The sequence below is a fragment of the Cyprinodon variegatus genome, unplaced genomic scaffold (genome assembly GCF_000732505.1).
Source record: "Cyprinodon variegatus isolate N-32 unplaced genomic scaffold, C_variegatus-1.0 Scaffold328, whole genome shotgun sequence".
Taxonomy (NCBI): domain Eukaryota; kingdom Metazoa; phylum Chordata; class Actinopteri; order Cyprinodontiformes; family Cyprinodontidae; genus Cyprinodon; species Cyprinodon variegatus.
In genome coordinates, this window is record NW_015150781.1 from 522,144 (window position 1) to 537,790 (window position 15,647).

The following is a 15,647-nucleotide window of genomic DNA, read 5'->3' on the forward strand; positions in this document are numbered from 1 at the left end:
GGAAGGAAGGAAGGAAGGAAGGAAGGAAGGAAGGAAGGAAGGAAGGAAGGAAGGAAGGAAGAGGGCGATAGAAACCACACTGAAAATAAAGGGAGGGAAGAAAGATATAAAATATGTAAAAATGTAATTTTAAACCTTGAAAATTATCATCGTAATTTAATTCCTCTTGAGTCGAGTTCAGATTTTCCCCACATTTCACCTTTATGCATTTTGTTCATGAATAAAAGAAAACTATTATGAATTAAAGCTAAAACATGTCCAGGATGACAGCGTTGTTCCTCAGATGTTCCTCAGAAGCACCAAGGTTTGACTGCAGGTGTTCAGTCGGCGTTGATGAGATTCTGAACAGAATCCTCTGGCTCCACAATAACGATGACGCTTTGGAAAACTTCGAAAAATATTCAACCAAACACTCTTGTTTTCCTGATTAGAAACCCAAACTGTTCAGATGCTTTTCAGCTTTAGTCACAACTGCATGCATGTGCCAGCAAAGTATAAAAAGTGGCTTCCATGAGGAACTTTTTATTTTCATAAAACATGGTTTTATCTGTCTAGTTTTTGCTAAAAACGGGTTCTCACATTTATCTTCATTTATATCGACACATTTCTAAGTGATTTGATTGTATTACTGAGAATCTGATGATGTTTTTTGGTGGACTACTTGCAATAATTATGTATAAAAATCAATAAATGCAGAAAAAGTTGCAACTTCGGATTAAAAAAAACTGCATTAAAAGGATGAGGATATTTAATCAGTTGCCCACCGTCCCTCCAGGATCTTTGCTGCACAGAAACATGAGGGGCAACTCGTGCTCAGTCACTGCAAACCAGCCATGGTTTACTCCTACCTTCACCTGGACAGCATTCATTGTTTAACAATCTCTCTAATGTCATTAAACCATTAAACCACATTTTACATTAAAAACTATTTTAAAAACATAGAAATGCTTACTTTGAAGTCCACAAATATATTTTAAATGTTTCTCTAATCAGAAGTGGGCAATATACCCGTAAATAGTATTTAAGTAAGAGTTGAACTGCTTCACTGCATTTTTACTGAAGTAAAAGTGAGAAGTAGCAAAGGAAGAAATGAGCAGTAAGAGTAAAAATTGTTTGGTGGCAATTTAAAAAATATTTGCTTTGAAAAGATTAGAAGCGTGTAGGATACTTCCAATAACAAGACACAGTTTATTGCATTTCCCTTCAAAAAAATAACAATGAAGCAATAGAGCTTCTGTTAAAGAAAGAAATAACATAAAGCATAAAGTGTGTGTGTGTCTCTGATGCCTCTTTGGTCTGAAACATGCTTCTTCTTCTCTGAGGATTGTTAGCCGTGATGGTGGCCAGACATGTTACCCAAGTACTGATATTATTTGATGTAAATGCAATAAGTCTCTACCCACCTCTTCTAACAGATATTAGCTGATTTTAAATGTTCATGCTTTTATAACTTTGTTGGTCTTTATCGTTTATGCCTGCTTGTCTGCTTGGATCGTATACTTTAGTAATTGTGTGGAGTGATTACTTTTTGGAAGTTTTTAAGTGCTTGTTATAAAAAATATTAGTGTTTTTAGTTGTTATGCTATTTCATATTGACCAGTGTTAAATGTTAGACGGTAACAACTGGGAAAAAGTCCTTTTAGTTTTTTAATCATTGTCGGCTTTAAATCTCAGAGTAAAGCAACAGAAAGGATTGAACGCTTGCAAAATTATGCTTATTTTATAGGAAGTTACCACTTTTTGCTTTGTTTTCCTCTTTATTAACTTTATTAAAAGTACAACAAGCTTTTAGCAGCTGGTTAATAAGTTGTGCTTCTGTATTTGCTCAGATAGCTGGTTTACAATTGTTGCATCTTTTTAGCTCAATAAGAGTGACTCAGGGTGCTGGTTCAGTTTCCCAACATCTCTACGGATCAAAGGGAAAATTTCCAACAAACAGGATTTTTTATTAAAATAATATATATGTCAACATGTGTCAAAAAGGGCTGCAGATGAGACTGTCCTAAATTTACAGAAAAGCTTCATAGTAACCTTTCTACATGGAGTAGATTTAAAAGTATTTGTATCTGGGTTACCATGGCGACGCTCCGAGGCAGCGACCAAGAACAGCTCTCAACAATTTCTTACATTATCACGGCTGCACTTTAAAAAAAATGAGCTGTATTTGTTTTTGTTTACACTCTGTGTACAAAATGGCAATAAAGTTTGTCTAAGTATTTACCCCTTAATGTTTCCTTTGGTTTGGCTTTTGTATTATAATTATTTTTCTAGGTCGCTTTAATATTAGATTAAGATTACCTGAGTAGTTCCAAAATCTATTTTTTTAACGACCACTCTAATTTAAAAAGACTGCCACGACAAAAAAATATAATCAGTCGTTTTCTGCAATCTACCAAAGTTTTTGGATTGAATTTCACTGGCCTGACATGTGCAAACCCCAAATCCTTAAATAGAAACTTTTTGACAACATAAAGAATGTTTAAGAATCACAAAGAGGATTGCATGTCATTAAAAAATAAATGAAGAACAGATAAGCAGCAAAGCTTCTTCTGTGTCTTAAAAGGCTTCGGTTCTGCAGCCATAATCCATTAATAGAGGAAACATGAAACAGCAAAAACATCTTTTACAGGAAATACTAAAATGATCTAAGAGTGCTTAGACGACTCATCCGGGAGCTTAGAAAAGAAATTTAGAGAGTTCGAAGGGCTAACGCCACTTTTGGCCAAAAAGAACCCAAAGGCACTTCTTACATTTGTAAAAGCCCAACTTAAACACTTTGAGTTAATATTTTACAGACTGATGGGATATCTATGGACTGTTCTGGAATAATGAATAAACATTTTATGGACAATGATCCAAAGTTAATGTACGTCTCAGTGGTTTAAAGAAAAAAAGGTGCAAACTTGCACCTTTTATTTATCAACGTTTTCTTGGTCTAATACTAACATTTCCTCCATGAACAAACAGAAATATAATTGACAGTAAAGTAAAGAAAGCAGATTATTTTTAATTGTCCTGTTCTTTAGGCTGGTATGGTAAATTTTGAGGAAAGTGACCTTTAAAATTGTTTTTTTTTAGCTTTAAATTTGAAAAAGAACAGTTTTCTATTTCACAATGCCTTTTGTAACTGGGATCTGTGCAGCACCTGAGAGTTGCCCCAAACGTTTCTGAAAAGCTCACCAGTGTTTGGTAAAACAGGACATTGCAAATGGAAAACAATAAGTGTCAGAACATGAAACAGAATAAAAATATTTATACAGTAGATGGTCCACAATTACATATAAAAATATAGCAAACAAACAGGTCAGTGTGAAGGTCAGTGCTTAAGTGCTCAGACAAGCTAAAATGCAATCATTCTTAAACTCACACACACAGACATTGAACATGTTTGCATATGCCCCCACCTTCATACTAATCCACACCCAAATCAACGTGTTTGTTGTTTTCGTTCACTTTAGAAGCTCCATTTTGGAGAATCTCTCTTGCATTACCCCTGCATCGAAGTCTGAAGTGCTGAAATAAAAAAGGATGACCTCATTGCAATATCAAGCTTTTTTCCCCTCTTAGCATCCCTCTCTCCATCTGCCAAACACCACAACTCTTTGCATCCTGTTGGCTCTCCTCTCTCCCTCCCACACTCCAGTCTTCTATGGCCCATTAAGGGCTAACAGGAAGCTAATTGCCTGTTTGATCAACTCTCTGTGGGCCTGGAACTCGAGGCTTTTAGCCCTCTGAGCTGTAGAGGGAAGAAAGACGAGGCAGTAGGGAGATACAATATAAAGGCCACTTGCATATTTTTTGGTTGAATCGTGGTTCTCTTCCATCTCTTTGAGCTCAGCCTTCATCAGACGGCATTGCTTCAAAACGTTTCATTTTCTCAGATCTAAAACCAAGTTCTTCCAAAGCTAATGTTGGCTATTAACAGAGCTAATCCTAACCCTGGTATTACCTGATTGGTGGTTGAGCGCATAGATAAAAAAGAGAGGTGGAGACGGAAGATGGAGGTTGGAGAGCACCGTGAGGCTGGCGACAGGCTGACTTGAAGAGGAAACCTGACCAGACCCCTGGTGCTTGAATAAAGCTAAAAATAAAGACAAGGAGGCTTCTTCTGCTGACCAAACAACACACTCACACACACACAACATGCGCACAAAGGTTGTACAGCAGGAGGACGCATAAACACATTTGCACACGGCCTCACACGCTACCATGACACAACTGATGCATCCTCTCTGGTTAAATAATTCCCAGTTCAGTTCTGGGCAGAAAAAATCGTCCATCCACCTCACAGTGTTTTTCTGTAACAAACAATCTTAAAGGGGCCCCGTCACATTCTGAAAATACTACCTAGCTTCTTTTTTTTTTTTACGCCAATCGCTAAATGCTTCTGCAAACATTCTTTTTCAGGCTTAAAAACGGCTTAGTAAACACTAGCAGGAGAAACGCTTGGCGTATATCTCTGAAGAAGAATAAATGTTTTGTTGTGTTTTCTTCATTAGCATACGACGTGACAGGGCCCCTTTAATAACATTTAAATTCACTCAGTACAGTGCATGGTCCCATTTTTTGGTTTCAGATTGTGGGTGCAGTCACTATATGTCCTTGATGCTTTGCTTAGCCCTAGTCAAGCGTTCAACATAGCAAAAAAACGTTCATATTTCCCTTTTCTCCTGGTATTGTAAGAAATGCATCTTAGGATTAATTTGAGTACTTGATCTAGATTTCTGTTCCAGGAGAGCAGAACGCCTGTTGGCAAAGATTGTACACAGCGCCAGGGGTCGCTTCCCTCTGTGTTCTGCTCAGACTCTTTGCTCAGGGTGGGGAGGAAGGAGGTTTCACTATAAATAAATAGATTTTATCAGGTTGAGATAACGTGACAAAAGGCAAAGAGAGGTTCTTGCTGTCTGAGAATTGTTAAAAGGTAAACTGATGGTTTCTCCTTCAAGCTGAGCTCCTGGTTTCAGGCATTAGCTCTCCAACATGAACAGGCACAATAAATAGTTGGTCCCCCGTGAGCTGGAGATTCAAATTCAAAGTGTATTAGGAGAATAACGCTTCCATAGCATGTTTGTTGGGTGGGTGTATCTGAAGGCAGGTGGATGCCGGTATCTCCACTTTGCATTGGTCATTTCCCTTCTCTAAATATGTCATAGGGACTTTTCCAGGTCTTTGCTTCGTAGCGGGGGGTAACCAGCGTTAGGGTTGGAGGCAGAAATTTTGCGACACACTGTGTTGGTGTTGCTGCACCTGCATCCAGGCCGTGTGGCTCGGTCATGGGCACACTGGCATAGTGCAAGACACATCTTGGCAGGGGGGTAGCAGCAGAGGCAGGGCAGACAGAGGGCCAGCAGGGCCATGGTGCTCCAGCGAGCACAGGCGTGGGCTGAAGTGCAGGAGCATGGCCGATCAGCGCAGTTATCCTCGTCATCTTGGGCAGAACAGTGATAGAACAGGCCTTTCACACAACACAAGCATGTACTGTACTCCACGGCGGTCTCAGGGGAGCAAAGACATCGTTGTCCGCAAGCCCAGCAAGATGGAAGCCGGCGGGGGTTGCAGCACTCTTGACACTTACAGCGACCACACCTCTCACAGATGAACAAATGTTCATCATCTGTTAGCCCTTTACCAAATGAAGTGTCGGACTTAAGCTCCCCTTTAGGCTGAAAGTGGACAGCCGTGCTAAAGCCAGAGTGAGATGGAGTCAAACCTGCCAGAAGCCGCTGGTCGGACGTGGCGCTGGTCCGAGAAATGGAGGAGCTTACTGTGCTGGAGCGGCTCAGGTGGGCCAGATGAGCATGCTGCTGCTGACTCTGACTACGGGACAGAGCAGAGGAGAGAGAGGAAGGCTGGGGGTGATGGCTGTATACGATACGGTCCTCATGGGCGTAGTAGAATCCTGACTGGGATGCCGGTTCCAGTGCCACCGGTCTCTCCACATAGTCATTGTTGGCCCGGATAGCACGGATCTGCTCTATTGAAAGTACTGAGTCTAGCTCGTTTCTCAGAGAATGAGTGTGCTCCATCCTAGTTAGCCAGCTGTGTGGCACCAGGGCAGGATGCTGGGGGCCTCCCAAATCTCACGGGACATCAGACATATCTGCAAACACACAGAAGAAGAAGAAAGACTCAGTCTTTGGTGGTTATCTGAAAAGATCAAAAGCTTATTTTTTATGCATGAAGCTGGTGCTGAACTGGACAGCTCCTTCAGTGACAGACTGCTGCACCTTAAATGCACCAGGGAGCGTTATCACAGATCCTTCCTCCCAGCAGCTGGAAGACTCTAGAACCACCACTGTTCCCAGCAACCTCAACCAGTTCTTCCATTCATGCTGATTCTGCTCAGTTTCTACCTTAGTCAGTTAAATAACCTGCTGCTGTCATTCTGCACATCTCTGATGTTGCTGCTATTTTCAAATATCCATTACTGGGAAAATGTCCATTGCTGCATATTGGTTATTTATTCTCCAGTTTTATATTGTTAAAAAACTTTACAGTATTTTATTGTTTATCTTTTAACTCTTCACTATTATGTTATTCTTGTACATTTTTCTAAATTTTCTAATGATCCATTTTGTGTGACCATATTTTTGCTGCTGTAAACACCAGAATCTCCACATTGGGGAACAATAAAGAGATTCTCGATTCTATTCTATTCTATTCTATTCTATTCTATTCTATTCTATTCTATTCTATTCTATTGCTCTTCAGCATTGTTTTCCAGTTGGATATGGCGCAGTAGGCATCAGGCCACGCCCCCACCCCCAAATCCTCCTCTTTATCTGATTCAGTAGAAATGCTGAAGCTAATTATTTACATTTTACATCAGAAAATTGGTTCCTAGTTTGTTTTGTGTTATTGCGTTGCTAAAAAGTATGTCTTATACAACTTTCTGGAGTTTCTTTTCTTAGCTCCTGGACATAAAGATGCTGCAAGATAAAAAAAATAAAAAACCAAAAGAAAAAAAGCACTGTACGGTAAGGGTTTAATCTTATCCATCAGTTCTTGTTTTCTGGCCTTGGCCATTTCTTGATAATCAGGGCAGGCCGTGATAATGGCAGATTTTTTTACAAACGGATTGTAGTGGCAACCATCATTCCACCATGCAGCCCAAATCATTTTCAGGTAAAGCAGCTAAACTATGAGGAGCTGCATGCAGGAGAACTTGCTACTTCTGGTTATTGGTGAACATCTGTGTTTTCATTAATTTTGATGTTTCAAAAATTATAAACAGGATTTTTGGAAATTTGGACACATTTCATTAATCATGGTGAAGCCATTTGATTGTGAAATTATATGGCAGCAAAAAGCTAAACACTTGCAATCTAAAAGAGACAAATGGGATACAGAAAAGGTTATGCAACAGAGACGGGAGCAGATCAAACAGCTGTTTTTCCATTTTTGCCTTCCTGCAAAAGCTTTCACCGATAGTGATTTATTTTATTTTAACCTTTTTTTGGACCAAGCAAAAAACTCCAGATGAAGCATTTTAAAAACGTTTATGGAGCACTGGGAAAAACGTAGGTGAATGCACATGGAAAACAGCAATTTATCCCTGGAAAGGAAGGAAAGTTGATTTATTAGCACATATTCATAACAAAAATACTAATTAGAATTCTTTATTTAATTTTCTTTATTTAAAGAGACACAGAAAAAATTGCAGCATTCAGGTTTTCATGCCTTCCTGGTTTGACAATTTACCGCTTTTTTTCTTTCCACAGGTCTATCCATGCAGCAGATGAGGAGGAGGGACGGCCTGGTTGAACGAAGATGCATTTTTTAAATTAGTTTGAGAAGAGAGGTCCTGCTGGCTAATCTCATCAGACAGATCAGTGGCTGTGGCGCACTCAGACTCTGCTCTCCTATCAGACCATCTAATTGTTAAAAGGGCAGAAGCTTATCCTTCATTTTCATGACCTCATATTTACTTACAACTGCTACCACCCCTGAAAATGGCGCTGATCCTGGAGATCATGTCAGCTGGTTGGTCACAACATAGACACCTTATTTTTAAGCTTAACTAGGGGCTTGACTTTTCCGCTTAAACTTCTGCACTTTTTTGACACCATGTAGAGTGTTGATTTTATACACATGTTGATTTTATGTATACACATGCATATTTTTATGCTGTGCGGGCAGTGCTTGTATTTTATTTTATTTACTTTTATTTATTTTAGTTATTTTATCTTTTTGTGCAGCACTTTGGAAACCTTGTGTTTATTTAAATCGTGCTATATAAATAAAGTGGATTGGATTGGATTTTTTAATAATAGAGTTGACTAATCTGAAATTGTGTTTTAGTTTAATTCTTTAATATGTTTTTAATTTATAATAATGATTTAAAAGAACAATAAGAACTTCACACAGCTGTGTAACTTCAGGCATAACTCTCCGTATTTTTCACAGATCAAGTCTGATCAACTTTATAAAGTCAACAATTTCAGTAACATTTACAGACTGTAGTAAGAGTCCTCAGTCTTTTTTATGTTATGTCAACTAAATTTAATCTGCTTAGATTCAGTGTGGTTGCCCTGAGAAAGACTGGCAACCTGTTCTGGGTGGACCCCTCCTCTCACCCATAGACAGCACCAGCATCCCTCGCCAACCCAGCAGGGATAAGCAGGACAGAAAATGGTTGGATGATAGATTCAGTGTGACCTAAAGGAAGACCTAAAGTAGACATCCTCAAAGTCGGTCCCTAGAGCTGCTGTCCTGCAGGTTTTACAGTTTTCCCTGCTTTAGCACAGCTGATTTTGATGACTGCAGTTCAGAAAAACAGCCTGTTAATCAGCTATCAATGGAAATCAGCTGAGCTGAAGCAGGAAACCTTTAAAACCTGCAGGACGGTGGCCCTCGGGGACCAACTTTGGGGATGCCTAACCTAAAGCATGATTGTTTACCTTGCAAGCAAAATGAAATATCATAAGTTTTGTGAATTCACAAACTCACAAACACTTATCTTGCCAGAGGCCAATGGATGCATTAGCCTCAATACAGAAATGTTTTGGACCAATGAAATGCAGGGATGTCTATGATTTCATCGCGTCAACCAGAGGTGGAAGGCTGAAGCAAAAATGGCCGCGGTAGTTTGAGCAGAAATACGCTCTATTTCTTTCTCAAAGACGAGCAAAATAAGAGATTTTTGCCTTGGTGGGTGGGAAACATCTTTCCCAACCTGGATTTGGTAAGAGTCTGAATCAGCAGGTAACTCTGCTAGTTGTGAAACAAACCAAGGGTATAATACGTCAGATCTCGATGCTGCTGCTGTGATTGGCTAAACGCTCAACATGGGAGGCAAGTGTAACTGGATATTCCCAATCAGATGGAAGAATTGAATGTCCCGCCCTTTTGCAAAACCTTCTACAGGAGTCTTACCAGATTGATAATGTGTAGAATTCAAATGGAGCTAAATCATTCTGGGTTACGCCAGGTTACATGATGGTAAGGTGAAGGAAAATATGACAATTTTTTTTCAAAAAATATAAGATACATCCTTTGATTATTCCTCCCATAAATGTAATCGAAAAGGTCTTAGAAATGTGTCAGAAAAACAGTTCAGACATGTCAGCAGTTATTGAAAGCATCCATGTCAAGGATAGCCACAATAAAAAAACTAGAAAAACATGATTATTCTGGATAAAATGCAAAGATTGATATATTACGTGGGAGAAACTTTTGACACTTATTAGCTTTGTACGTTTTTCAAATCTGGTCTTTAGGAATCACTGGAATGATGAAAGCCACTGTTCAAAGAAAGCATAGAAAGTGTTAGGATTCCAGTTTGTCTGGGTTGTTTTCGTGTTTTTCTTCTCTCCACCACCAGATGGTGCCCTGTCCTCGTTGGATCTCCCTGCACACCAGCGGCTCATTGGGTCATTACCAGAGGAGTATATGAGCAGCAGGCTGTCACTACCTCTATGCCAGAGTGTTTGCCAGTGTTGGGTACTCTAGCCATACTGAGATTAGCAGAGTCTAACCTTAGTCTTGTCTCTTTTAGTCTAAGCTTGTTTTGTCTTTGTTCTTTGGCAGGAAGCCTTCCTGAAACACTGGATAAGCCTGGACCTTCTACCTCCCTGGAAGGATAATCTGAGTCACACTGAGCAAGAAGAAACCTCCACATGATGCGTTCAAGTCCACCTCTGGAAAACCAGGTGACAGTCCGCTCCTTTACTCCTCTGGCTCCACCGTTAGTCTGCCTGTCCGTTCTCCAACGAGTTCCTTCTTCTCTGGATTAAACCGCACAAACTGCATCAAATCAATAACCAAGAGCCCCCCAAAGCGTGAGTGCCCCTCCAGCAAAATACAAGCCTCAGTCTTTGTTTCCCATGGTCCTTGAACTGATCATAGTGACCTTCCCTTCAGAGTTTCCGGTTCTGGTTCACCAGTCCACTGAGGTCCAACATTATAACCCAGCAGAATATCTCTTTCCGTCTGTGTTTCTCTGCAAACCTTTAATAAACCTGTTAACTTTTACCATTGGTCTCTGACTGTTTCTCTGCATGTGGCTCAGATCTTTAAAGCCCATTATGACAGAAAGTGCCAAACATGTTAAAGATGTTACCCTTCTCGAAAGTTTTGAAAAACATTCAAACCACTATGTTGAAAGAAAAGCCTTTGCTACGGTAAAACATGTTGAAATATCTTCATGCTATGGGGAATATTTTGCTCTCCCATGCCAAGAGAACTAAATAGTTGTTTTGAAGATTAATGCAGCTCCTGCTGGTGAAATAAGTACTAAACACACCAGTGTGGGTTAGGGTTAGGCATGGAAAGCCTAGACAACAGCAAAATCTCTCACTAATTAGAAAGCAATCCCGCCCCTTGTCAGTGAAAATAAATATCAGCTGGATCAGTCCCAAATTATAGCCTATAAAAGGTGTCTCTGGTACCAAACAGGAAAAATCTCATAAAGGGGAAAAGTAAAGAGTTTTCTAAAGACCTTTGACCAGACAGCACTGTTGGGACCATAATCCGGAAGTGGAAAGAAGATTATTTCACAATAAACTGACCAACACCAGGTGAAGGTTTCTGACAGGGGAGTTAAAGTTATATATTAGAAGAGTTGTCCAAGAGCCAAAGACCACTTCTGCAGAGTCCAATTGTTTCAAGGAAAACAATAAATAATGTCCTGAACCGCCATGACCTGTATAAACAATTACCAGGCAAGACTCCATTACTGAAGAAAAAGCATATTGTAGATAGTTTAAAGTTTGCTGCACAACATTTAGACAAGCCTGTGAAATACTAGGAGAATATAGTCTGGTCAAATGAGACCAAAACTGAACTCCTTGGAAGCAACAGTGAAGATTGGAGGTGGGAACATCATGGCGTGGGCCTGTTTTCAGCATATGGTTCAGGCAAACTTCAAATAATTGAAGAAAGGATAAATCTGTGTGTGAATGGGTGAATGACTGAATGTCGTTTAAAGCGCTTTGGTCGAGTCTCCTGACTTGAAAAGGCGCTTTACATGCACAGGCTGTTTACTATTTACCATAAATGGAAACCTGTAATGAAACCTTATTGATAGAAATGTGCTGCCATCTACCAGGATGATGAAGATGAAACATGGGTGGACATTTCAGCCAGACAATAACCTCAAACACACAGCCAAGGAGTCTCAATTGGTTTCACAGAAAGAAAGTAAAGCTGCTAGAATGGCCCAGCCAATCAGCTGCCTTGAATCCAATAGAAAGAACTAAAGATTAGAGTTCATAGAAGAGGTCCACCAAACCTTCAAGATTGGAAGACTGTTTGTGTGGAATGGGCCAAAATCACACCTGAGCAATGGATGCCACTGAAGTCTCCATACAGGAGGCATCTTGAAGCGGTCATTGCCGACAATGTGTGAAATAAATTTCAATAAATATATTCAGTATTTTTTCCCTGTGTCATTTCACTTTATTACACATAACTTAATTTCTGGACATTTACGGTTTGATTTCTTTGCAAATTGTTTTGGTAATATTTAAAAAAGAAGTTGTGAACGTTTTTATTTTTACTGTACACATAAGGAAAGTTATTTAGAGTAACAATGTACTTAATTATACCTTTTGATTAAAAGACATATTGATTTAAAGCTTTTAATCCCACTAACCTCAGCCCTTCTTCAGTGATTGGCTACACTGAGTGCTGCTGTTGTTTTGGCTGCTGCTGTTCCGCCTGTTTCTGCTGGGGAGTGTCTGCTATCAATGCTCTTTCCAAAACAACTGGGAGAGGACTGGAAGTGTGTAAATGGGTGAGTCAGCCTCATACATGCACACACATGTAATGTGTGTTGACCTGAAAAGCTGCAGGCCGGTAAAGGCAGCATCCGGTTTCTTGCCAAGCTGCAGTATACTGTAGGTGCCTCTGTGTTTTTTTAATGAGTCACATGTGTGTTATTGTCTGAGGAGTTCAGATAGCTGACTTCCCAAACACGGTTTCCATGGACACATCTTCCAGTAAAAGGGTGTGAGGTGCCGTCTGTAGCAGTCACTTCAATGAAGGCTTTGTGTAAAAGTATAACCGACCCCAGAAGTAAAAGCATTAAACTCAGTGTTTGACCTGCACACAAACAGTGGCATTAAAATAAACTTCATGAACTTTTTTTGTCCCTGCTTCTAATGAACATACCTTATAAAGAAAATGATTTAAATTAGATGTAAGCAGTGTTTGTGACAATTATAAAGAAAGACTTCAAGACCATGCAGCTGATTTATACAGTTAGAAGTGATTGATTCATGCATGCAGACGGTTAACATCACCCTTCATTCAGTCTAAGATCTTGTTTGTTCTCATTGACGGTCAAGATAGCAGACCCCTTAATAACATGACCATCACATTACTTTTCTGTATTAGAATTAATTTGTTTTTTTGCCACTTGAAGAGCTTTATTTTCCAAGTTCTGGTTTTCTTTGGCTGCTAGTAAATGAACAGGAAGACACCAATCAGGTTTAGGCTCAGTACAGCTCTCAGGACATTCTCATTTCTAAAGTGCAGCAGTGATAAAATGTAAAGATGGCAGCGCATGTGAGCGGAACGGAGCGTGGAGCTAGCGGTGGAGCGGAGCGGGAGAAATATGGCGGTGCGCAGAGCGGTTTAAATTCAAAGGCCAGAGCGAGCATTTCGCTCCAGTCCAGTTCGCTCCGATGCGCTCACGTCCATTAAAAATGTCAGATTATTACATTTTTAAAATAACATTTATTTGATGTAAGTGTGATTTTTTCCTATAATCTGTTATAGCCTATGTTTCAACTTTACAATAGAATCGCCGAGATGAGGATTGCATATTGTTAGCTAAAAAGTGGGATAAAATATCATAATAGCATAGATTAACAATTCAGAGTGGGTTTACATAAAGTGATCGTTGAGTTAAGAGCCTATTTTTTGAAAATGGATCACATACATGCATTATATGCTATTAGCTCATTTGCAAAGTGACCTTTTTTAATGTCGTCCAGTAAAATAAATGAATAATTAAATAGCAATAGCAACATGGATGGAGCGATTTTCTACGTTCGCAGCTGCGATAATTTAACAGCCAGTTCAATAAGATAATCCACATGTATCTGTTAGGTTTCTGTTTCTGTTATGTTTTTCTTTTGCTCCTTGATTTCTAGTGTTTAGTTTTTTTATCGTTTAGTTTCTTTATCCTAGTTATTTGATTATTATTTTATTGTTGTTTTCTTATTAGTTCCTGTCTTCCGGGTTTCCATTTGTTGTCCTCTGCTGCCCTCTTGTGTCCTCTTTCTCTTGCTCTGTTTTCTGTTCTGCCCTCACCTGTTTTCAATTCCCTCATTAGCCCTCTCCCTGTCTCTGTCCCCTTTAAAAGCCCTCCCTCTTCAGTTCCTGTTTGCTGGATCCTCGTCTAACGTCTCGTCTAACCTCTGGTCAATCGTCTGTCTGCCTTCCTCGTCTCTTCCTGGTTCCTAGGTTTTGGTTTTCCCCTGATGTCTCCTAGGTTCTGGTTCGTGAGTTATTTTTTGTTGGATTTTTTGATTCCTGCCTCAGTGCCTGTGAACCTTATTAAACCACTTAAATTCACCTCTGCCAACTCGTCTCTGCATTCGGGTCCTCCAAACCAACACAGCTCTCTGACAGTATCGGTCACATCATTAAATCAAACGCTGTGTGTCCTAGCGCCCTGGAATCATTACAGGAAGGAAAAATATCAGAAAATGACTTCTCCTGAAAATTTGAGCGAGTGTGGAGCGATTTCGCCGGAGCGGCAGGAAAATGAAGGTTAGCGCGGAGCGAAAGAGTGAACATCCTCCTGAGCGGCGAGCGGGAATTGTGAGGTGCTTCCGTTCCGTTCACACTCTCTCGACTCTACAATGCCACACTACAATAGCAATAACTTGTGCAATGTATAATGTGCAATTACTATTTATTACCCTGTGCAATAACCTGTTTCTCTATATTTGACACCCTGTGCAATAACTATAAATATAAATATCCATCTATATAAATACTCATGTAAACACCCTGTGCAATTACCCTGTATAATGATCCTACAATAAAAAACAAACTGCCCTATGTGGACACACTGTATATACTGTTTATATCCCATGCACCTTTTTCTTCCGTTCAGGAACAAGCTCAGCATCCTTCTCGTTTGCTCGCAGTCAGATGATCTTTAAAAGTCTGTTAAACACCAATAGAGTGTCTTTATTCAGAAACCTCTCCAGATGTGCTGAACAACAGACCACTACAGCGATCATCATCTACAACAACGAGCTGTAAAAAAAGCCAATAAGTTACTACAAAATACAACTTTGAGATTAATAAAGTATTTTAAGTTTAACTTGAATTGAATCAACTACTAAATCTAATTGAATGTTTAGATTAAGAGCAAGATTAATTCAGGTGTGATGCAATAAATAAAACTAAAATCCACCTAGTTTTACATTCTGATTTTGCATCATCCTGCGATCCAACAGAAACATTATTGAAGTTTCTGGATCTGCATAAATGGATTTAAAGGAATGGTCCTGAAGTGGCCCAAACTACGAGGAAAGCAGTGGCAGAGAGAGAGACGATGTTTTCAGAGGCTGTCAGCAGTAACCTGAGGATCGGCCTCTGAGGGAGTATCAGTGATGACTGAGCCGCTACCTTGGGACACACCCACACACTCTGCTCCATCACTACTTTCTAGGATTAGAAAAACAGCGTCTTTGCTGCAACAGGACTATTTGATACATCATGTTTAAAATTCTATTTTATATGTGTGGTAAAATATAAATATATACTTAATTTGCATTAAATGTGCCTTTAATCTTTTTGTACTTTCTTTAGAAAATGATGACTATGATAATAATTCAGATGTTTATTATTAATAGTATTTCAAGTGTTTATTTATTTCCAGCTTTCCCGGAAAAAGAACATCCTCCGCTACAGCGTTAAGCTGGAAGTCAACCAGACTTATAAACTGCATAAATCCTACATGTGACTCAGTAAAGAACCATAAAGAGGCAAAAATCTAAATTCAGACCTTTTTTTGCATAAAATTCTATCAACTTCTATGAAAATAAAGTACTTTACACATCTATCATTGACTGGATATAGTTAGAGTGGCTCAGGTTATCCTGATCTATCTCTATAGTTCTGCTGCTATAGGCTTAGACTGCTGGAGGACATAGGGACCCCTTTTTCATCTTTCTGCTTCATTC

General features: G+C 39.5%; 1 protein-coding gene across 1 annotated transcript in view; it reads right to left on the reverse strand.

Annotated features, from left to right (window-relative positions):
* Nucleotides 1-11: 11 nt before the first annotated feature.
* LOC107091179 (protein sprouty homolog 3-like) overlaps nt 12-15,647 on the reverse strand; it is a 22,719-nt gene continuing 7,083 nt past the window's right edge. The window contains exon 2 of the mRNA XM_015384966.1: nt 12-6,100. Coding sequence (XP_015240452.1) covers nt 5,148-6,026 — 879 coding nt within the window. The 5' untranslated portion in view covers nt 6,027-6,100 and the 3' untranslated portion in view covers nt 12-5,147. The remainder of the gene's footprint in view (nt 6,101-15,647) is intronic.